At 43.5% G+C, this 24980-nt stretch overlaps 1 protein-coding gene across 2 annotated transcripts in view; it reads right to left on the minus strand.

Moving 5' to 3' along the window:
- TFPI (tissue factor pathway inhibitor) overlaps positions 1-24980 on the minus strand; it is a 121353-nt gene that overhangs the window by 43315 nt on the left and 53058 nt on the right. For both annotated transcript variants that reach the window (XM_029605973.1, XM_029605974.1), the window contains 2 exons: positions 19808-20005; positions 10107-10145 (listed from right to left, as the gene is read on the minus strand). In XM_029605973.1, the coding sequence (XP_029461833.1) occupies positions 10107-10145; positions 19808-20005 (237 nt within the window). The remainder of the gene's footprint in view (positions 1-10106; positions 10146-19807; positions 20006-24980) is intronic.

Below are 24980 nucleotides of genomic sequence, written 5' to 3' on the forward strand. Positions count from 1 at the left end.
TGTTGTGTTTTGTCTGACTTCCCTGCTCTCCTTGCTGTGTCAGCTGTAAGAATTCCTCTGTGCGTTTAAAGGTACGTGATCCCGGCGTTATTGTGTATACCCAGTACCCGATTTTGGTCTATAGTTGTTATTAAATTATATTCTTTGTTTTAGTTTCTTAAAAGTTGCCTTGTCCCTCCCGATGCAGCCTTCGGGCGAGGGGGACCCTGAAAGAGAAAACTTATTCAGCTTGACTTGTGAGCAATGGAGTTGCCGCATTGAGATTATTTAAAATAAAATTTTGCTTGAATTGAAACTATATATTTGGACCTATAAATTCCTTGCACTCCTTTGGGGTTTGATATTATTATATTTGGAGTGCGTTTCTTGCTCTGTTGTTTGTGGATTTGGATAGCCCCTATCTTATAAACATCATTAAAAATATAGTAACAGGGGCACTATCAATTTTGTTGTCATATACTATATAGGGCAGATGTACAATAGCTTTTTTACTATAACACAAAATGAGAAAACCTCTTTACTACATCCAGGTCCATGTATAGTATCTGACTCAATTCTGTCCTGCAAACCAATAAGAAGAAAACATGGACCAAACATTCAATATATGAAGCTCCATCCTCCAGGGAAGAAAATCCCATTACACATAGCCTAGAGTGGGGCATCGGGTCACAGATGGATCTTTCTTCAACTGGGGGGGGGGGGGGGATTGGAGAGAAAAGTACAGGGTCTTGGGATACAGAAATCCAAAATAGCTGTATGTGATAGGGGGGTAGAAACTAATGAACACTGACTGGGAAAGAGACTTCAGGGTCTGATAATCTGAAGGCAGAAAAGCAGTGTGACAAGAGTTGAGTAGGGTGAAGAAGGCAAGGCAGCACAGAGAGAGGCATAACGAACAGGAAAAAGGAAGTGATTAATGCCCTTGTACATGTCACTGATGAGACTTCACCTGGAGTACTGTGTTCAGTTCTGGAGACTATATCTAGATACAGATAGGATACAAGCAGTCCAGAGAAAGACAACCAAAATGGTGTGGGGTCTGCACTGAAAGAACTAGGAGATGAGAACTGAGATCCTAAATATATATATTCTAGAGGAGATGAGAGACAAGGGACTTGATATAAGAGAGTTAAGTAGCTGAAACCTATTAAACATGCACAAAAGGCAAACCTTATTCAATGACAAGGGCCATGATATGAAACTCCACGAGGGGGGGGGGGGGGGTGGAAGACAGGAACATCACCAGGATGGTGATGTCTATGGATGTCTACCGTGCCCTCCTGGAGGAACTGGTAAAGACAAAAACAGTGATGGAATTCAAAAGGATGTGATATAAAGACAGAGGATCCCCCACAGCAAGAAGATAGAGGTCAATACTCAGCGCCATTTAGCCGGTTAAGTTCGGATTTTGCCAGTTAAGTGGCATTATTCCAATATTTGGGCATTGCTATCTGCCACTTAGCCAGCTAGCAATTTATTAAGCTAATTAATCAGCTAATAGGCCGATGCAATATCGGGCGCTAGGGTCAGCGTGCCACTGAACGTGCGGTTGGATGCGCATTTTGGACATGCTAGACTTACGCCTGATGCAGTAACGGGATTAGTGCGTCCAAAACACACGTCCAAACTAGCATGTAGCCCAATGTAAAAAGTTATGGCACGCTGGCTATGCACGTTTTCATGCTCAAAAATTAATGCCAGCCAAGAAGCTTGCATTTTGAGGCGCCCCAAGCCATGCACAGAAAAGCAGAAAATACTAGGGGTGTGCATTCGTTTTGAACTTAAATGTAAAACGCAACTTTTTTTTTTTTTTAACTTAAAAAAGTGATGAGGCGAAAACGATCGGATTTCCAACTTATTCAACATAGCTATGTTGAATACGTTGGAAATCGCGATTGTTGATCCTAAATAAAAATTTAAACCCCTCACCCTCCTTAATCCTCCCCCCAAGACTTACCAAAACTCCCTGGTGGTCGAGCGGGGAGTCAGGATGCGAAAGTCTTGGGGGGGGGGGGGGGGATTAAGGAGGGTGAGGGGTTTAAATTTTTATTTGCACATATGGACATATACTCAACTTATGGAATTCTCCATATGTCCATATTGACCGCAAATAACCCCCCCTTTCGACTTATGGACTTATGAACTTAAACTTTTGGTCTGCACATCCCTAGAAAATACTGCTTTTTTGTGGTTTCTCTGACTTAATATTGTCATGATACTAAGTACGAGGAACCACAGAATCAGCAAAAAGAAAAGTCTTTAAAGCAGTCAGGTTAGGGAAAGAGACACTCAATTTAGAAATATCCATTTTCCTAACCTGTGCACGGCCATGTCGCCACATCAATGCCATGGACACGCTAGGGATACACAATTTATCCCTAGTGCATCTTTTTTAGTACGGCGGCTCATTTGCCTATTGCATCAAGTGCCCAGGAGTGGTGATTGTGCACATCTGAAAAAAAATACATCCAGTTTAGACTCATGTTTTTAGCACGGCAGTATTGCATCGGCCTGAAAGTGAGAGGCAGGATGGGGGATTCCAGGGCAGAGCTACTTATCCAGCTAACTTACCCCTAGATTCATCAAAATGCGATAATAACGTTTACCTTTATTCTCCCTTCCCCACCTTCTCCCTCTCCCCTTCATTTTTTCTGGCCTCTGCCCATTCCTCTTCCCTGCCTCACCACTTCTTTTCCTCAGGCAGGCAACAGCTGTGATTTATCATCCTGGATAGGAACCCATTAGCAGCAAGAACTCCTCCTGGGCTGAGGCCTGAGGGTGGCAGCTCTTCCTGGGTTGTGCAACACTGCAGTGACTGCTCCCAGTCCAGTTCTGCCACAAGGCAGGCGGCTCCTCTAGTATTTAACATTTCTATAATGCTACGGGGCATACCCACCCTCCCCACACCTGGACCGCCACAACCGAAGCAGCTCTTCTCCCTAGCTCGCCTAAAGGAATGCATAGCTAAGTCATGGCATGTTTACAATGCTATCGCCATGTTCTGGCAGCTCCCTCCCTCCTTAGCTTGCATTGCCTACACGGCACTAAAGAGTCAGCAGCATAGCCATTTTTTATCTTCCTGGATTGGATAGCCAGTGTGTGCTCTTCTTCAGGACTGCTCAAGCCCCCTCTGGGAGGCCTGCCCTCTAGTTTGCTCACCTCTGCCTTAGAAGATTTTGAGAGAAAACACATCTTATTTTGAATAAAGCTTGCTGTTGCACATTCTATGCAGAGAAGCAGGGAAAGAAACAGACAACAATAACTGTGTCGATGTTGAACTGCTGTGAATTGAATTTTGTAATCATTCACTATATGTTCTAGCTAAAAATTAAAACTCTTTGGAACATGTCTGGACATCACTATGCATGGAAAAGCAGGAATTGAAGGTAAAGTGTGTCTTCACTGGGATCTGAAATTATTATTGATAATGTAAATTTACATCACGTAATTCTGGTTTGTCCCAGACCTACTTAAGAAACAAGGCTATGGAGAGGCAGCACGGGCTTGTCCTGCGCTGCCGTAGGTAACATGGGGCAAGCGCAGGCCGCCGTTAGGGAGAGGGGATGGGGGCGGGGGGTGGAGGTAGCCCATGACGACGGCAACAAGTCTGAATTGCTGCCTCGTCATTGGTTACCTCAGAAACAGTAGCAATTGCGCGGGTTTTATTTGCTTGCCTCAGTCAGCAAGAAGCAGCGAGGCAAATGGCAGCAGCTTGTTTTGCTTCACAGCTTGGGCTGATACAGGAGGTTTTTTGCTAGTGGTTTTAGTGCTTAGGTTTTGTTTCAGTGGCAGCATGAAGCGCGGCCGCAAATGCGGAGCCACTTCCCTACCTGCTGCCGTGGTCGGCCGACCTCCGACGGCGTCCAGTCAGGTGCCGCCCGGGTGGGCTCCCACCCCCTCGAGCAGACCATCCCTGGTAAGTACTGATGGCGTGGCAACCCCGCTACCGACGGCCCTCCCCTCGGTTTTGTCCCCTAGTCTCCTCCCCTTGAAGGCGAGGGCCCCCCCCCCGGCTCATGCGGCGGCCTCGCCTGAGAGTGCGTCGATTCCGGCGAGAGCGGCCCTGTGCCTGCCCCAAGCTGGCCTTCCTTTGCCCACCCATTTCTTTACTCCCCCCGCATGTGAGGCGTCCCTTTGCAACGCGATGAAATTTATCATAAGCTTCGGCGGGAGTTTTGATTTTCCCGGGCTATCCCGCGCTGATTCCGGCCCATATTTTGTGCGACCCCCCCGCGGTTTTTTGCATCGCCCGTTTTCCTTTGGAACTGTTTAGCACAGGCATGGCTGGCTTGGCCTACCCTGCACCCATAGTGAGGATTCAGTGAGGGGCTGGCAGTTTTGCAGCCTAGCAGTGGTGAAAAAGCCAAGGTTCCTTGAGAAGGAGGAGGGAGGTGCGCGGATTATGAAGAGGGAGGTGCGCGGATTATTGCAGCAGCTTAGGTTTCCTAAGGAGCTTGCAGCCACCCTGCCTCCCTTCCCCATAACAAAAGGTTTATCGCAGGGGAGGGAGGGCAGTGTACGAGGGAGGGGTAAGCGTCCAGTTAGAAGGCAGGGCGCGAAGGTGCCTGCAGTGAAGACTAGGGTGGGAAGAAGGAGTAAAGCTAGCAGGGCAGGGTATGCCAGGGAACTGCCAAATAATGGGACAGGGACTGAGTGGATTTTCCCAGCCAGAGCTTATAGCGGATATCCTAGAGCAGTGAGTACCCGACTGGTGACGGGGGTGGCAGGGGCAGTTCAGGGTGGTATGGGTACCAGGGTGTTTGGCCGCTGGATTCTGGGTCAGTTGAGGGGTCAGAATTTTTCCCCCGGATGAGTGCAACATGGGTCCAGGGTCAGATGGGCGGGAGCAGGGCTTAGTCTGCTTTGTTTCAGCATCCATCAGGTTTGAGAAAAGTGAGTATGGTTGCAGGACAGGAGTTTGGGGGGGGGGGGGTGCGGGGGTAGGGGCATCTTCTATTTCAGATGCAGCGGACGTGGCATTTCCAGGAACTCCAAGACAGGAGGCATGGAGGGATAAAGAGTTCCTGCAAGGACAGGAGGGGCACGTTCCCAGTAAGACGTCAGGACGCATCTGGAGGAGACGCAGGAAAGCAGCGCAGCGACTTTGGGGGCAGAGTGCACATTTTGACATGTGTGCATTGGATGTGGAGGGGCACACCCGGCCACTACGTATCCTGAAGGGCACGGGGCCGCCAATCCTAAGGGCGGCCCCGTGCCGCCCTTAGGATTGGCGGCACGGGGCCGAGGTTTTGCAGCACAAGGCAGATTCACCGGTTGTTCTTTCTGCGCCACAAAATTGGTTACAGTTTTATCTGGATGTTGAAGCAGCAGGCTTTTTGAGCGATGGTTTTAGTATCCCCTCATGAAGGTCCAGGTTTGGGAGGGTGAGCACGCAATACCAGGTCGGCTTATAAGATGGCAGATGTGGCATGGGATAAGTCGAGATCCGAGATTCAGTTGGGTAGGTTGGTTGGCCCATTCGTGAGCCGCCATCTGAAAGCATGCCTTTGTCTCCGTTGGCGGTTATACCGAAGAAGGCTCCAGGGAAGTTCGGATTGACCTTGAACCTATCGTATATGGCGGGATTGTCAGTAAAGGATTTCATTCCTAGGAAAGCATGGACAGTACGGTATGCTTCCTTCAATGCGGCGGTTGATTTAGTGAGAGGTGTTGGAAAAGGGGTTTGGCTAGCAAGGCTGATATAGAATCCGCATTTTTGTTTGTTACTTGGTTAGATTTTGTATTTGAAGGAGGTTACTATGTTGATAGTTGCTTGCCCATGGGTCGTGCGATTTCATGTGCTTTGGGAAGTTTTCAGCACTTTCATACAGCGGGCTACTACGAGGTATATGGGTTGTAACGATATTTGCATTACTTGGATGATTTCTGGTTTGTGGGAACTAGTTAGTCTAGCTTATGGCGGGATGAGTTAGCTGTTTTTTTGGGCAGTAACTCGTTTAGGGGTCCCTAAAGCGCATGACAAAACGGTAAGGCCTTCTATTAAGATTATTTTCCTGGGTATTGAGTTGGATCTGGTAGGAACGTTGTCGCATATGCCTTCGGACAAAGTTGTCAAGCTGAAGGGATTGCTGAAGTTAGTGCGAAAGGCAACTAAGGTGACTTTAAAACAGATGTAGTCCTTGATTGTTTCACTTACTTTTGCATGCCGGGTGATCCCGATGGGCAGAGTGTTTATACGCAGGCGGTCTGCGATGACTATCGGTGGGCGGGCAGGACTTCATTTTATTAGGGTGAAGCTGAGGGTGAAGGAAGAACTGGGTGTCTGGGAGGGCTTAGCAGAGTCCTTTAACGGTGTTTGTTCCATGCAGGAAGGGGAAGAATCAAATGGGGAGTTGGAGTTGTATTTGAACACAGCAGGGACGTTCGGCTTCGGTGTATGCTTTCAAGGTGATTGGTGGGCGGAGCGATGGCCGGAGGCTGGGGAAAAGGAGGGTCTTACAAAAAACATCACCTTTTTAGTGCAGTTTCCCATAGTGGTTGCTTGTTATTAGGGGACATAGACTCAGGAATAAAAGAGTTGTTTTGAGGTATGACAATGTAGGGGTGGTGCAGGTAATTAACCTGCTGGCTGCTTGATGTTTACAAGTGTTTTGGCTGTTGCGGGAGTTGGTACTCTTGTGTTTGCAATGGAATGTGACTATCACGGCTAGGCACGTGCCAGATTCTCGGAATGGGATTGTAGATGCTCTTTCTTGTTTCAAGAGGGATGTCTTTTGGGCGTTGGCACCACATGCGAGTTCGACGGCAGAGTCATTCCCGGAGTATCTGTGGCAGTTGGGTTGTCGGAAATGCAGAGATTGCTTCAACAATCCATAGCTCCGGCCACATGGAAGTTAGGCGACCAATTAGGTAGCTGAATTGTTGTTGATAGCGGGACACGTGGAAAAAGTTTGTTGGTCATGTTACGAGGTACTTCTCTTCCGGGCAGCATTTGCTCATGCCATTTTTTGGAACAATGCAAGTGAGCGAATTAGTTGCACGCTCCAAGGTGCACGTTAGTCAAGGGCTTTTGGCACAACATGTATGGAAAGGGGATTTGGGGGGGGGGAGGGGGAGAAGACTGGAGACTAATGGCCGTTTTTTCTTTTGCAGACTCAAAGGGAGAAGTCTTGTGAGCAGGAATGTGCTTGGGTCGTGGGCCATTACTTCGTGAACTGGGCTCAGCGCCAGGTGGTGAAGCTTCCATATGGAGCAAATCTGACCTTGGATAGCACGAAATGGAAAATCCGATGGTTAGGCAAAAGGGGCATGACTTGGGGGGGAGTTAATACCTTTCCTGCAAAGGCTTGTTAGGAGTTGAGGAATGCCATAGGTGCTCATTATACATTTAGGTGGGAAGGATATCGGAGAATTTTCTGGTAGAGAACTGGTGGCGCAAATGCGGACATATTTGGCGTGCATTATAAATGCAATGTCCAATCCTAAGGTGGGTTGTCGAACATCATAATTAGGATCCGACATCATACTGAATCTGTGGAAACGGGGGGTTATAAAATTGAACCGACAGAGTGGTGCATGGCTACAGAGACAAGGGTTTTTTTTGGGTGCGCCATGATTGGTGTTGGGAGGTTTCTTCCATTCCATTGGAGTCCACCATTCTGGTGTAGGCACTGATTTTTTTAACAATGCTTTGCAGGAGGGTTTTAGAGCAACAATGTGTGAGTGGTTTGGGGCCGCAGTGGGGAACAAAGATAACCAAGGTTGTCTTTGTTTGTGGCGGAAACCCAAGCCCTAATAAGTGTTTGTATTAGACTGCAAAGGATATTGGAGGAGGAGGGGAGAATCTCATGTAGTTTGGGGCTGCTACACAGGATGGCCTATGAGCAAGGGGGGAGGGGGCAATGCTCAGGCCGCAAGCTTACCCTCGCTGGGGCTGCGGCGGGGTAGGTGAGATGGGAGTGACGGCTTAGTCTTACCATTGGGACGTGGTGGTAAGCGAAGAGGTTCAAGGAGGAGGAGGGGGAAAGGGTGCGGGGGTTCTTTGCATTGTTTGTATAATAAGTTTGAGGGCTCGGGTTATGTTATGTAATAAACTGTGGCCTTGTTTTAAAGCCATATAGGTGTACCTTGATTCTTGTACAAGGGGTGGGGAGACCGATAGCAAGCTGCAAGTCTTGCTTTCCTATGTTAATAATTTTATTAGTTTTTGTGCATGAAGGAATTCACAAAGTGTATGCTAACAAGAATTAAGTGTGTAACTTAGTTAATTGGTCAAGTATTTTGTTTGCCCACTTTTAGAAACTGCTGAAAGCTTTTTAAAAGAAATAGGTGATTCAATCATTAGGAATGTAGATGGCTTAGTGGCTGGTGGGTAGATAGAACAGCTTTTAATTTAGGCCATGGGGGAAAAACAACAGTCTCTCAGAAGTGCATAGTTCAGAGGGAGGTATGTTCCAAAAATACTTGCAAAACAGGGCAATTAGAATATCCCAATAGAGAAGCTGTGATTAAGGCTGAAGTAGACCAGATAGATGTAGATGAAGTGTACATAGGTATGAATGACTCTATATTGCCTGTAGCTTCTGCTAATAAGCAGATTGTGAAAACAAAGAGACATAAAAGTGCAAATAAAAAACAATTTAAAATAACTTTAGGAAAATTCCAGAATTCTGAATAGTAAGACTGGTGAGTGGCCTTATACAAGAATATTCTACCGGTCAATTTACAATAAAAACAAATAAATTTGACAACAAAATAGTAATGGGAGATCTCAATTATTCCAGTAGTGATTGGGTCAATTTTTCATTGGGATATGCTAGAGGTGAAGTTTCTAGATGCCATAAAGCACTGCTTCATGGAGCAGCTGGTCCTAGAACTGATGAGAGGGGCATCTTCTTTAGAGCTAGTCCTCAGTGGAACATACAAACCAGTGCAAGAGTTTACTATGGTGGGATCACTAACAAATAGTGTCCAAATTGTAATCAAATTTGACATAATTACTAGAGGAAGAGATATTAAATAAAACAAATGAAGTAGCATATAACTTTAAAAAGAAAGATGAGGGAATGGAGACATTAGTTAGGAAAAAGCTGAAGGGAGTGATTGTAAAGGTTAAATGTTTTCATGAGGTATGGAGATTATCATTTTGGAAGCCCAGATAAAATGTCTCCTGCATTAAAAATGGTCAAAGGAAGAACAAACAACTGTTAATGGTGAGGTGAAAGAGGCAGTTAGAGCCAAATGTGCATTGTTCAAAAAATGGAAATAGACCCAGATAATGAAAATAGACAAGAGCATATGTACTGGTAAGTTAGATGTAAAACAGTAGTAAGACAAGCCAAGAGAGAATTTGAGAAGAAGCTGTCCAAAGAGAAAAAAACTAATACAATTTTTTCAAGTATATTCAAAGCAAAAATACTGTGAGGCACTCAGCTACCTACTATTTCTGAATGCAATCTACTTTGAAGTGGCTGAAAGGTGGAATATATAGAGTGTTTGGATTTTCAGAAGGCATCCAGCAAAGTTATCCATGAGAGACTTCTCAGGAAATTACAAAGTAATGGGATAAGAGGTAGTGTCCTACTGTGGACTGGGAATTGGTTAAAAGACAGAAAGCATTGGTTAAATGTTAGGGCTTGATTATTAATAAAATTATAGTCTTAATTTCCATTCACATACTTTTATCTGGGGTGTTTATTGAAAGGGTAACTCATGGTGCGGGGCCCAGATGTCACTGCTGATACAGTTACATGAGAATTCTTGCCTCTGATTTTGTTTCTGAGTGCCAAGCACTTTCAAAAAGAAATAAAGCAGAGAACAGATGGCTTTATTTTGTGTTTAAGTGGGGTTGACTTTATTAATGTATTTCAGTGATTTGGTGACCAGCCATGCCACTGCTACAATGTTCATGTCACTCAGAGTTATTGGACCTCTTAACCAGTCTTGTAAGGGAGCATTCACTTTGTACATAGCACCACTTACTGTTTATTGGCCTTGATCTTGGGAAAATACTGTGCAAAGCTGCAGCAATAGTATAATTGCTTCAATTTGTTTCTCACAGGTCATGTCGAGAGAGAGAAAAGTAGTGAAGATCTACAAAAATCTGCTCAAACAACCCTTATTTCTTCTAGAAAATGAAAAATTACCTTGTTGAAGTTTTCCCCTCTTTCTCTTGAATGGAATATCTGCATTAAACAGAACAAACTGATCATTTACAGCTGAACAGTAAGACTTAGTAAACTCATTTAACAAGATACATGCATCAAACAATTATTTGACTACTACATATGGTATTAAAGGTGAGAATTATTTGAAAGCGATAATCACTAAATAATGTATTATTTGTCAACTGCCAGATGTGCCTTTTTACCTCTAAAGCAAAAACCATTAGGGGCGGATTTTAAAAGGAGCGCGAATAGCCTACTTTTGTTTGCGCTCCAGGCGCAAACAAAAGTACGCTGGATTTTAGTAGATACGCGCGGAGCCGCACGTATCTACTAAAAACCTGGATCGGCGCGCGCAAGGCTATGGATTTTGTATAGCCGGTGCGCGCCGAGCCGCGCAGCCTACCCCCGTTCCCTCCAAGGCCGCTCCGAAATCGGAGCGGCCTTGGAGGGAATCCTCTAACGCCCTCCCCTCACCTTCCCCTCCCTTCCCCTACCTAACCCACCCGCCCGGCCCTGTCTACACCTCCCCCTTACCTTTCTCCGGGGATTTACGCCTCCCGGAGGGAGGCGTAAATCCCCGCGCGTGAGCAGGCCTCCTGCGCGCCGGGCAGCGACCTGGGGGCGGGTACGGAGGGCGCGGCCACGCCCCCGGACCGCCCCGGGCCGTAGCCACGCCCCCGGACCCGCCCCCAAAACGCCGCGACGACCGGGCCCGCCCCCCGACACGCCCCCCTCGGAGAACCCCGGGACTTACGCAAGTCCCGGGGCTCTGCGCGCGCCGGTAGGCCTATGTAAAATAGGCTTCCCGGCGCGCAGGGCCCTGCTCGCCTAAATCCGCCCGGTTTTGGGCGGATTTAGGCGAGCAGGGCTCTTAAAATCCGCCCCTTAGTGAATTAAACCCCATCTACAATATATAGATACTGAAGGCAATATATCGTCAGAAGGTATATCTAAGAGCAAGAATTGAAAAAAATCTCTCTCCAGAAACAAGGTCATTTGCCAGATCTGAAGACAACAGCAAACTAAATGTTTTCTTCAGGCCGCATACTAGCTGTTCACCGATATTTTTTTTTCAGTATTAAAACTGAATCTGTTTATACCCAAGGTAATTCTTAGGGCACAGAATTACAGAGTACATGAATTCATTTTAATGCATATTGCAGCAATGCTTTCAATTTATTACTGTGGTATACTAATTGGCAGCTTTTTCATAGTCACAGTGAAGGTGCCCTTGTTCGGGTAGGCATTCATTACCAACATAGAATGTTGAACATACACTAAGACCATTGAGATATGGATTTATCCAATGGGATATTAATTTTAGTACTTTATACTGATGTTATTGCATCTGAACAGGAAAGATTTGAACAGATCTGAAAGATTTTCTGCAAGAAATGCAGAATGCAAGAGATTCTCATTCCACTTACCTGTAAATTGTTCAGACACAATAATGGTATTTTAAATAAACCTGACCTTCTTGAAATATTTTGAAAGGTAAAGGATATACTATAGGATGTGTGGATCAGTTTACTATTTCTTTTCAGTTTTATTATTTTAGTTAATATTTTGAGACATATTGTTTTATAATTGTGAATTTGTGTATTATTTTGATATGTTAATGATGTCTTATTTTACTATTGTAAATTATGTACTATTAAATTGATGCAAACTGCTTTGACCTATTATTAGAAAAACGGTAGTGAAGTATAAATTGGAAGGAAATAAGGGGCGGATTTTAAAAGCCCTGCTTGCGTAAATCCGCCCGGATTTACGCGAGCAGGGCCTTGCGCGCCAGCGCGCCTATTTTCCATAGGCCTGCCGGCGCGCGCAGAGCCCCGGGACTCGCGTAAGTCCCGGGGTTTTTTGTCGGGGGCATGTCGGGGGGCGGGGCCGATAGATGCGGCATTTTGGGGGCAGGACGCAGCGTTTCGGGGGCGGGGGTTTTGGCCCGGGGCGGTCCGGGGGCGTAGCTGTGCCCTCCGGAACCGCCCCCGGGTTGCGTCTCGGCGCGCCAGCAGCCCGCTGGCGCGCGGGGATTTACTTCTCCCTCCGGGAGGCGTAAATCCCCGGACAAAGGTAGGGGGGGGTTAGATAGGGCCAGGGGGGTTGGTTAGGTAGAGGAAGGGAGGGGAAGGTGAGGGGAGGGCGAAAGAGAGTTCCCTCAGAGGCCGCTCCGATTTCGGAGCGGCCTCGGCGGGAACGGAGGCAGGCTGCGCAGCTCAGCGCGCGCCGGCTGCCCAAAATCGGCAGCCTTGTGCGCACCGATCCTGGATTTTAGCAGATATGCGCAGCTACGCACGTATCTACTAAAATCCAGCGTACTTTTGTTTGCGCCTGGAGCGCGAACAAAAGTACGCGAACGCGCCATTTTTAAAAATCTACCCCTAAATGTGTATTGCATGAGCTGTAACTTCATTACAATTTAAAAGCAAATTAAAATTACATTCATTAGGTACTTTTTTATATTCATATAGGAGAAAAATTTCAAATGTAAGCGCACTACCTGGTGCACACATATCTGCACCCGATTTTATAACATGTGCGCACAGGTGCACGCATGTTATAAAATCGGGGGTCGGTGCGCACAAGGGGGTGCACAATTGTGCACCCTGCGCGCGCCAACGCCTGCAGACTTCCCCCATTCCCTCCCCCTAAACTAACCTTCCCACCCCTTCCCCTAACCTATCCCCCCAGCTCTATCCTAATCCCCCCCCAAAATTTAAATTTACCTTCTGCACCTGCCTCGGGCAAGTTGTGTGCGCCGGCAACCTGCCGGCACGCAATACCCCGGCACAGCGGCAAATGCCACTGTGGCGGAGGCCTCTAGCCCTGTCCCTGCACGGCCCTTTTTGTAAAACCCCGGGACTTAGATGCATTCCGGGGCTTTACACATATTGCCGGGCCTTTATAAAATAGGCCTGGCGCACTTAGGGCTTTTAAAATCAGCCCCATAGTCTACATTAGGCTGACATGACTCGAACAACAAGATGAGATTCACAGGAAAAGGATTATTGGTATATTGATCTTTCATCAGGTTTTTCAAAAGCCTCATTGAAATTGTCACTTTTTTCCTTTCAAAAACAGTTCTTGCATATACATTTTTTCGGTATCATTAATTTGAGCATGTAAAAGCTTTACCTTCTCCAACTTATTACGAATATTGTGTTTTTCATTTAAATGTAATTCTTCAAATGGTTTACCTCTTCCACATCACCATCACTTTATCTGATGCCTTGCCAAGTAAGATGTTAACTTTCAAAGCAATAAGTGGGTATGCAGATAAGTCGGCCCGCTCCCAGGGACGTGGCCTATGTTATAACATAGCCTGGCCGTTTACATATGTGCACCACATTTTAAGTGGGCGTGCACAAAACCCTCCATTTTAGATCTGAAAATGAAAGCCGGGTACATAATCCAATCTACTTACCCAGAAGCTAAGTTATTCAAAAACATAAACAATCCTAAAACTAATATCTTAAATTTGACACAGAATAAATCAGGTAACAAGTGGAGCTGTTTTAATACTGAGGACATGTATTCATTCCTTCTAGACCCTTCAATAAGCCTTGCAGTAATTTTTATATCAGCTGTAGATGAAATCCATGAAGAATTCCAATGCAATATTCAAGGTGAGAAAGAATGAATGCATTAATCGCAGTTTCTAAAACTGGTCTTGATAAAAGTGGATATAATCTCCTTATAGATTTCAAAGTATAGACCTTTAGAAATTTTGGAAACGTGATATCATAGAAAATATTTCAAATGACACTCAAATTCTTCACACAGGGTTTATAAGCTAACATTTCTCCACCTTGATGAAGAGCAAAAATCTCAATCACCATTTTTTGTTGCTTTCAGTAAATTTGCTGATATCATCCAATACTAAATTAAAGCTAATACCTTATAACTTTGATTCCAAATCCACTGAATCATATCCCACTAGAAAAGCTGAATACAAGCAAAAATATGAAAAGTAAAACTATAACCATCTAAAAGCTAAGATAAGGATTTTAAATACAAGTTAAAAAGTTGAGGGGACAAAACAGAATGCTGGAGGACTCCAAATTCAGTCAAATTTGAGTTTGAACTATATTCCCCAAAACTAATTTAATGTCTATTTCACAATATCAAATAATCAACGGTATCAAAGGCCACACTTAAATCAAATAAAACGATAAGTGCAGAGTCTCCTCTACCTAATGTTTTCAAATCATCATCCAGTGATGCTGCAATAGTCTCTGTAGTTTTTCCTAAAACAGATTGACAGTAATCTAAGTTCTTCACAACTAACTCAAGTAAGGGATAGGGCCCTATCCCTAGCAGGACCCTCAATATGGAACAATATCCTTTAGAAATCAGATTGCAAAGAAACATCAAAACCTTCTGAAAAAGTCTAAAATGGCTATTTAAGCAAGCATACCACAAAGAGAATGGAGAGTAGAACCCAGGGAAATGTAGGTTGCGGTCAGTCGAACTCCCATACACACACCTTTTTACTTGATGTGTGTGTTTCTCATTTTTATATTTTTATTCTCTCTTTATTATTTTAACAACAAAGAACTAGAGTTAAGTAATACTTTATCTTATAGCTGATACAGAGAAAACGGGACATGACTTATAACACCCACCAATTAATACTTATTATGAAACTATGTTACAGTATTTTGATGGCACCTGTTTAATTGTTATAATTTAAGACATTTTATGCAACATGTAGTTATGTGCCCTATTGTGAACCGTTGTGATGGCGTCTGCTTAATGACGGTATAGAAAAGATTTTAAATAATAAAAATATAAATAAAATCAACAAATTCTAATACTTGCAATGCCACAGCCTTTTCAATAATCTTCTCCTTCTACCCCATTGTCTGGGTTGCTAAATAATTTTATAGCCATAAGGATATAATTGGGAGAGCAAAACACTATCTCCTTCCATTAACCAAGTTTCTGTTATACACAACAAATCAATCTGTTCATCCAATAAAACATCATATAATAATGTGGCTTCCCCAACATTGACCTCACCATTTACCAGCATTAAAATAAACTCCTTATCCATCTGGCTTACAGCTAGCTAAGTAATAGCGGTAATGATAAGGAATGGATCTAAACAAAATCTGGTTCTCATTCTTCTAGATTTAAACCCTAATCTACCCATCCCTAAAGCTGTATTTATGTAGGAGATAAACAACCAGAGCTATATTCTCACTAAAATACCACAATCCAAACTCACCCACATTCACCCCAATAGTCTTCTTGCTTAGAATCTTGCAAAGGAGCTTTGACTTGCCCTCTGAGGCTCACTGCCTCCAGCCTCAAGACATGGTTATAGCAGGGTAGACTAGAGATGATGTCACAACAAGGTGGAGCTACCAGATGAGCTCACAGCTGGTCAGCAGGCTGGTTCTGCAGGAATTGGAGGGGGGGGGGGAGGAGAATTTGCCGATACATTACTAAGGTATATATGCCTCATTTTCCTTTAGAAAGTAGGCTAAAATGCATTTCTCTTATGAATTTTGAGGACAAATGTATTTTTTAAATATCCTATTTGCATTGTCTGTGTCAATGTGACACAGATTAACTTTGTAACACTCAAGGGGGGAAAACAAGATTGGTTGATTAGAGGACGCTACTGAACACAGCTCCTTTTTCCTCATTTCTTAACTATTATATTTCCTTTGGAATAGTTGATAAATGCCGCATACAAGGAAGGGGAAAGTGAGGGTCTTTCCATCAGACCCTACTAGCTCTTCAGGACAGTGATTAATATCACAGTATGCGGTCCCTAACTCTGGATTTGTGGCATCTAGTCCCACAGGCGAGACAGAGGGAGGAGCCCTGTTTTCGCCAGGGGAAACATTGTTGAGTCTGCCAGATCGCAGATTGCCACTGAGAGCTTCTCCCCTGTTCCAGATCGGTAGGGCAGGGCTGGAGGAGGAAGCTCCGGGACAAACCCAGCAAGTTGGACTTGCCAAGACCGGGTCAGCTGGGTCTTCTCTATCGGCCTCTATTTTATTTTATTTTCTTCCTCTTCTACACGCAACAGAATCTGCCCATAGATGGCTTATATTATTCTTTTATCATTTGTCAGTTCAAAAATACACTCTGGTAAAGATGATACAAAACAGACATGCTTCGCATAATAGATGCTCTTCCTAATCAGTTCATTAGGTTCTTATCTTTCAGAAGATGCTATGTTTTGTCTCTACTGGAACAGAAAACTACTTTATCTGATTCCCTCACTCCTTGTGACTAACATGTTTTGTTTTTTTTTACTGTATTTTACTTGGCTCGGCCAGCAGCACAGAGTTTCTGGCAACTTGAACTCTCCTATTTACCCAAACTCCACCCCCCACCCCTTATGAGTAATGCTGCACAAACACCATTTTTCTCTCTTTTGTAATGCTGTATCTTTCAAAGCAGATGCAGACAGAGAGGAACCAAGCCAATATCCCATAAGGAGTGTTAATTTTACTGCCATAAGCTATGTACTAAGCCACAAATGAAGATAAAATTGTAGCTGGATACCAGCCTACTGACTGAGGATGGAGCCAGGTGTGGACTTGGATGGCTGCACAGGCTGTTACTAACAGCCTGACTGGAAGGCAGCATGGATTAAGATATCTATTTTCTACATCATATAGTACAATATCTTGTTGTGTATTCCAAAATAAAACTTATATAGCACTGGAGACAGATATGAACCCATATTCACTGAAACAAAAAAATTCTTATAAAGGTGATAAAGTATGTAAATACAGATTGGTTCAATAGATGCCACACCATGGAACTCATGTCTAAAATATTTCAATATTTTTTGCAGCCAATAGTGTAATCTTTTCGATATATACATATTTTTGGTAATTTAAACCAGCCCAACTAAATACACAGTTTGGAAATAACATGCTCATATCTGAGCACCTAGTTTTGAAATTAAAAACATCTGACGTAGAGAAAATTCCCAAAGTATGGAAAAGTCAAACATGGGCCTGGATTTATCAAAATGTGAAAGTAAAAGGAGTGTGTTTTATGCTAATATACATTTTATCACAATTTGTGCTAATTACCTATGCAAAGAGCTAAGTTAGTGAAAATTGTGATAACATTTTCAGACATTGTGATAAGTGCCATACCTGTTTTATTTCCTGCATTCAACCACTGGGGGGACCATTGAGAGAGAGAGAGAGAGAGAGAGAGAGAGAGAGAGAGACACCATGCAGTAATGTCCTCTCCCTAGATAGGTATTTGTATCCCTATGGGTGGCCCACCTAGTAACTCGAGGTGAGGTTTAGGTATTAGTGTAGGGGTTAGGGGCCACTTTGACATTCAACGTGAGACGTACCAACAGAACAGTGGTCTCTTGTGAAGATTTGATGACCTACGGAGCGAGGAAACTCACCCAAAGATGAGAATTGTGCAATGTTCTCTCAACCTAGCTTGATGGACTCTCTACCTGGGAAACATCAAGCTAAGTGGAGAGAACATTGCCCAAATCTCATCTTTGGGTGAGTTTCCTCTCTCTGTAGGTCATCAAATCTTCACAAGAGACAACTGTTCTGTTGGTACGTCTCACGTTGAATGTCAAAGTGGCCCCTAACCCCCTACACTAATACCTAAACCTCACCTCGAGTTACTAGGTTGGCCACCCATAGGGATACAAATACCTATCAAGGGAAAGGACATTACAGCTAGTGTCTGTCTGTCTGTGTCTCTCTCTCTCTCTCTCTCCCTCCCCCCCCCCCCCGATGGCTAGGCTGGTGCTCCAGGAGCTTCAAATCTCCTAAAACAGGCCTTTCAGGGGACAATGCAATAAAACTTTACCACCCTGTAACACAAGCTATCACACAGCTTAACACTACTGAAAAAGGTATAGTCAAAATCAGCATTACATGTGTGCAATAGCACTTCACAGACTGGCAAACTCCTCCTCTTTTTCAAATTTGCATCGCACCATAAGATATGGTGCTATCGCATGCATTAAAGACGTGTTCGCATGCAGTAAGGGCCTATCGCATGCGTTAAAGGGCTTTTCGCATGCAATAAGCCCTTAACGCATGCAACAACACCTTAGCGCATTTTGATAAATGACCCCCATAGTCATGTTTTAACCTTTGCTAAAAATAAAATTTATAAACATGAAGCAAGCATATACTGCATTAAAATTAAAGATTATAAATATAGTATTTAAAATTAGAAACCCTCCTGATGACCGAGTCTGGATAGATTTCCTGTTAAATGCATGTGTAATACGTATCTATTACTAGAAATTGTGGGTTTGTGTCATTTTTATGATTAATATAGCACATTATGAGGGCAGGATCCAATTTTATTTGAGTTACTTTTGGAAAGAATTCAGGATCCTACTTAATAGTGGTTCAGCTTCTATCTGAAAAAAGTTAATGATCTCTTTCTAGTTTATGCAAAATAGCCTTAATATACTTGTTTGGAGTTTTACCTATTAGAACTTTTGTTAATACTCATTTTTTATTATACTAAGCAAATCCACAAAGTATTTTATCAATAAACAGATTAGTAGTGATTTAAAAAAAAAAAAAAAAAAAAAAAGTACCAGGTTGAGGTTATCTGCAGCTTCTATTTTCCAATTTGGCTGAAATGGGGTTAAGGAAGTATTTGCTACAGTTCAAAAAGGTACTAAACTGGCATGACCTGATGGAAAACTAGCACTGCTTTTAATTGCAAATAAACAGGTCAAAATTTTAGTCCTCCTTAATTTATTTATATATCTGTCTGTTTATTTATTTAAAAGCACTTGTATCCTGTGCCCTTCAAGGTTCAGGGTAGGTAACATAAAAACCTTCATAAAAATTATGAAAACAAACGCAACAAAATAGGCAAACACGGGTGACTGGTCACAATCTTTCACGGAGGCTGTTTACCCATTTTAAAGGAAAAATTGTTTATAACTTAAGTGGTTAGACTGGGTGCTATTAATTCACTGTAGACATTATTGAATAGAAATGTTTTAAGGGCTTTCCAGAACATCTTTGGCTCATTAACACTGAGTTCCAAAGTGTTGGACCAGCTATTGAAAAGGCTCGTTCTCTCGCAGAATCGAGACATGTCAATCAAGGTGAAGGAATGTCAAGAAGCTGGTGATCAGAGGAGTGTAAAGTTCTGCTGGGGCTGTATAATTTAGGCATTGCTTTTGTCCTGGGTAAAGTGAGATTGTAAATTAAGTTGTGGATGACTGAAGCTAATGTGTACTGAATTTGCCAGGGAGCCCAGTGTAGGGAAAATGCACAGAGAAAACAGATTGACTACCCAAATCAGGAGCCAGTCGCTGAAAATTAGAAATACCCAGAAGCAAGATGACCATATCAGTTGTCTTAGATGAGTAATATAATTTTGATGCTGACACTATTAAAGCAGAAATTCATCTTACATGTAGAGGCAAGAAATCCTCTTCCATTATATATGACATCACTGGGCTTTATACATTTTCACTAAAATAAAACAATTTAAGCAAGAAATGCACTATTCATTTTTAAATGAACATGTTTTATATATCTATATAGTAGACAGGCCACAGTAATCATTGATGCCTAGTGCCTCTAGACTATTATATGTTCATGAAGACAGAAGAGACTGATTTTTAGAAATATGCACTTCATATTTTTAGACACAGTGTGGATCCACCTGCTTTGACACAGAATACAAACCTTTTACTATACACTTCTCCCGGCACTCTTCTAGAGTTAGAAAGTTGTTCTCATTGCCTCCACATCCTCCATAATCAAAAGATTCACACTGGCGGGTATAAATGCTGAAGTAAAATCTTTCCATTGTTGCCTTACATAAGCCGCCATCTTGTTTCAAGGCACAAATTGAGTGTCCAAGTTTAAGTGGTGGTAAAGGACCTAGTTTGGCACACAAAAAAAAGTACATTTTTTTTTTTTTTTTGCAATTTCATCAACCTTGATTATAAAATTTAATAATTAAACATTTACATTGGGATATTTAAAAATATTTATTTCCTAAAGGAAATAACTTTGGAGGTTTTAATTTAAAACTATGCCAGCCTTTACTAACTATAGTATTAACTTTACAGTTTGCAGTTTATGACATGTTCTGATTAAAAAAAAAATACACAAAGATTTCTCAAAACATAAGGTTAGTTGGCTATCCATACATTAGAACAAAGGTAGGCAGCTATGGTCCTGGAGTGCCACAAATAGGCCTGGTTTTCAAAATATCCACAATGACTATGCATAGTCATTGCGGATATCCTAAAAATCATGCCTGTTTCTGGCACTCCGGATCGGAGCTGCCTACCCCTGCATTTGGAAATCCAAAAATGCTGACTCACCCTGCTAAATACATAAACATAAAATAAATGGAATGATAACACCTCTCCATTAGGTTTTAATCAAATACACAAAATGTCAAAGCATTATCAACATATACACTAGATAAAATCAATCCTTGAATGTCGGTAACTACTTTTTAATAATCCAAATAGGTGCACAACATTTGTAACACACATGTTTTGTTAAAATTTGTATTTTATTCTAATACAATCTGTGAACCTGATGTATTAGAAGGAATTTTCCCATGTTGCCTCTGTGGGAAAAATACTTGGGGGTAGATTTTAAAAGACCCGCGCTCGCGCACATGGACACAGCTATTTTATAACATGCGTGCCAGATTTTGTCTGCATGTGCAGGTAGATGGTCTCCTCCGTGCACGGGGGGGGGGGGGGGGTGGATTTTAAAAGAATCACGTGCTGACGCAAATGAGCCTTTGCCCAGTTCCCTAACCCTATCCTTCCTCCCTCTTCCCCTCTCCTCCCCTAAACCTACCCTAGCTATGCCCAATTTTGTTTGTATTTATACTTGCTGCTCCTCCGGAGCAAAAGTAAACTCCATGTGCCGGCCGGCTACCAGTGCATTCTTCCCTGGGACAGCATCTAATGGCGCTGTCCTGGCCCACCCCTGCACCACCCCTCCCAAACCATGAATTTGCATGTGATGAGTGCTATTAGTTTCGGAGGGGGGTGGGGTTTGGATGCGTTTTGGAGGCGCTGAACCCCTTATCGTATAAGAGGTTGTGGATGCTTGTCCAAGACGTGCGTCCAACCGCGTGTTAAACAGTGTACTCTGCAGAGCACGCTTTACTGTATCGGCCTGTATGTGAGAGACCACTGACTGTAGAAGAGAAGAGAAGAAAAGCCCTTTGCCAATTCTAATCCCAATGTCTTCTTTTTAAAAGCTTTTATTCCACTCTAGGAGAACCTCTGAACATAGATTCTGCAGAGACAAGTTGTATGAAAGCAAATGGATTTTCTTTGTACATGCTCAGACTTTCAGTGGGAGGATATTGTGGACAGGTCCACAAAAAGAACTAGGAAAAAGAAAAAGAAAAAAGGTTTACCTGCTTTAAGACCGAATATCAGTGCAAGAGAGTTATTCAGTGTTTCTTTTCAGTAAGTTAGTAGCCCAGAAGGAGGGAAGAGAAGATTCCAGAGCAGAGAGGCTGCCATCATTTAAGAACATCTTTTGAGCTGAAAGTCCCATTTGATCATAACTCCCAAGTAATGCATTGGTGCATGCATGGGATTCTGCAATGGACCAGTACTTGAGACATGCAAGTGAGAGACTCCTGGGGGAGACATGTAAACCCTGCAATGACATAGCTCCTGGAAAAGTATTTTAAATTGCTTGTTTCAGGCAGCAGTGGCAATAGTGTGCCCTGTACATGTCCACTAACTGTGCCAAGGTGGTTATGAATGTTTTTGGTGTCCAGAAAAGTCCCTGAGACAGCACTCGGGATCCTATCCTGGTCTTGTACTGTGATCGATGACATCCTTTCTAAACAGCATTTGGCTTTCCAGCTGGCCTTTTAGAGGTGAGAAAGGCAGTGAAGAGATAGGATAAGGAGATAAATCCCAGGGGCTGCTCAGTTTCTGGAAAGCACTGTTATTTTGAAAATCAATGTGAATTTAATAAAGGTGGCTGGCACATGTGCCATTCTATGGGGAAGCTGGACAGTGAAGACAGTGGAGAGGATTAACAATTTTAAATTTGGGATTCTTTGCTATGATGATCTCTCTGGGAATAAATAAATAAATAAATAAATAAATAAATAAATAAAATCCTCATGGACACAGTTCAGATGCAGAGATATGTTGGGCTTGCTGCTAGAGAGGTTGCTGCTTTCAGTAGGAGTTTGCAGCCACAGAGGGATTATTATGGGACACAGATATGGGTTTGGTGACAGCATAAAGATAATGTTTTAAAAATATGGAAGAAGGTAATGTGAAAACGTAAAGGTTAAAGCATTGAAGACTGATAGTTTTAAAAGTAAAGAAAAACTGCTGGAAATGCCGATTTTTAGACCCAGCCTAGCAAGCAAAAGAGGAAACTGTATATAAATGTTGGAAATGAGAATCAATCTGACAATTTTCTGCCTGAAAGAGGTTAACCAGTTTGCTGACCTGTATTACCAGTATCAAGTGAGTGAGGGAGGGGTTACCAGAGTACATTGAAGCCAAGTAAAGTGAAAAGATTTGGGACTCAGATTCAGTAACCTTTATTGTCAGAGTTGCTGCATAAACTGAGACATCGCTATCCCGTGCTCTGAATTTATGACTTTATTCATTATGGGGTAGATTTTATAAATCTGCGCCCACGCGTACTTTTTTTCGCGCACCAGGCGCAAACAAGAGTAAGCGGGATTTTAATTGATACGCGCGTAGCCACGCGTATTCATTAAAATCCAGGGTCGGCGCACGCAAGGCTGCCCAAAATGGCAGCCTGCGCGCGCCGAGTAGCCTGCCTCCGTTCTCTCCAAGGCCACTCCGAAATCAGAGCGGCCTCGAAGAGAACTTTCCTTCCTCCGGGTATATCTGTCCTCCACTTCCGATACCAAATCGAGTTAGCAAAGACTTCAGTTTAAGCTGCTCTGACTGCTCTAAGCTGCTCACTTAGACGCTGCCTCGCTCCAAGGGCCGAGCTCCTCTGAAGCTCAAGATACCCACTCCTCGGGGGTCTCTCGCTTCCATCTTCCCTTCGGGGTTTACTAACAAAGACAACCACTCCTCGGGGGTCTTTCTTTCTTTCTACCTTACAGGATATCGGACTTTCGGTGTTCGCTCCTCGAGGGCCTATCTGCTTGTATCCTAGAACATGGACCTTCGGTCCCCCTCTATCATCTTCAGGAGGACATCTATTCCTGTGAGTACGTCTACAATCTGGTGCTCCCATTTCACCTACCAGCAACGGCATTGCCGGACTGCGGGCTATTGCCTAGTGTTCCATCTGGGTGAGATACAACATCCAGGGCCTGTTGAACATATTGGCACCTCGCGGACCTCAGTGCCTACCTGCCTACATCATTATTAAAGCAGTTCAATAAATCCATACTGTGTGTGTTCCTTCACTCCAGCCTATCACTGCAGTTACCCGTGGGGCTCCTCCCTGTGTGAGGAGTCATCACTGCAGTGACCAAGAGTCCACAATGCCTCAAACACAACATTGGAAATCTTTAGCTCCGGTGATTTTTTACATATAGGCACATGGACTACGTTTGCTTTTATTAGAACCTCTCTGTTGAGATACCCTTACTCTCCTGTTTCATTAGTATCCTTCAAGGATACGTTTCTCCAAACCATGCACTGCTGAGTGACTGTCAGCTTTCCCATTAGAGCAGCTTTTAAACTTGAACAATCGCCTTTTTGAAAGTTAGTGTCAGCAGTTTGGTTCCATTCTGGTTAAGGTGGAGCCCATCCTTTCGGAAAAGTCTCCCCCTTTCCCAAATGTTTTCCTAGTTCCTTACAAAACTGAATCCTCTTCCCTGCACCATCGTCTCATCCACGCATTGAAACTCTGGAGCTCTGCCTGCCTTTGGTGACATGCACGTGGAACAGGAAGCATTTCAGAGAATGCCACCCTGGAGGCTCTGGATTTCAGCTTTCTACCTAAAATTCTAAGTTTGGCTTCCAGAACCTCTCTCCCACATTTTCCTATGTCGTTGGTGCCCATATGTACTATGACAGCCAGCTCCTCCCCAGCACTGTCTATAATCCTACCTAGGTGATGCGTGAGGTCTGCCACTTTCGCACCAGGCAGGCAAGTTACCAGGCAATCCTCATGTCCACCAATCACCCTGCTATCTACATTTTTAATAATTGAATCACCATCTATGATGGCCGGCCTAACCCTTCCCTCCTGGGAAGTAGCCCTGGGAGACTTGTCCTCAGTGCGAGAGGAGAATACATCACCTGGAGAGCAGGTCCTTGCTACAGGATCACTTCCTGCTATACCAGGGTGATGTTTTCCTACTGGGAGACCTTTCTGATCCAAGGCAGCACTGGGGCTGCCAGACTGGATTTGGGACTTGGCTACTATCTCCCTGAAGGTCTCATCAATGTACCTCTCTGTCTGCCTCAGCTCCTCCAAGTCTGCTACTCTAGCCTCCAGAGATCAGACTCATTCCCTGAGAGTCAGGAGCTCTTTGCACCGAGTGCACACACATAATCTCTCTTCAACGGATAAGAAATCATACATGTGACACTCAATGCAAAAGACTGGAAAGCCCCCCCCCCCCCCCCCTTGCTGCTGGACTGCTGCCTTCATCTTAATTTTGTTGAGTTCCTAGTTAAGTTTAGGAATCTAAGGGAGTTGGAATTAGAGTACTTAAAATTTACAGGTGTATTTACCAATTAATCTACTTGTTAAGTTTAGGATACTAAGGTGAATTTACCAATTAATCTGCTAGTGTCCTATACGGGGATGATTAACTTTCAATAAGGGCTGGTACAATGGTATGATTTAGAAGGAGCTCGATTGATTTTTAATGAGAAAGTGTCTCTTGCCTAAAAACCAAGGGTTGATT

The sequence above is a fragment of the Rhinatrema bivittatum genome, chromosome 6 (genome assembly GCF_901001135.1).
Source record: "Rhinatrema bivittatum chromosome 6, aRhiBiv1.1, whole genome shotgun sequence".
In the NCBI taxonomy this organism is placed as follows: Eukaryota; Metazoa; Chordata; class Amphibia; order Gymnophiona; family Rhinatrematidae; genus Rhinatrema; species Rhinatrema bivittatum.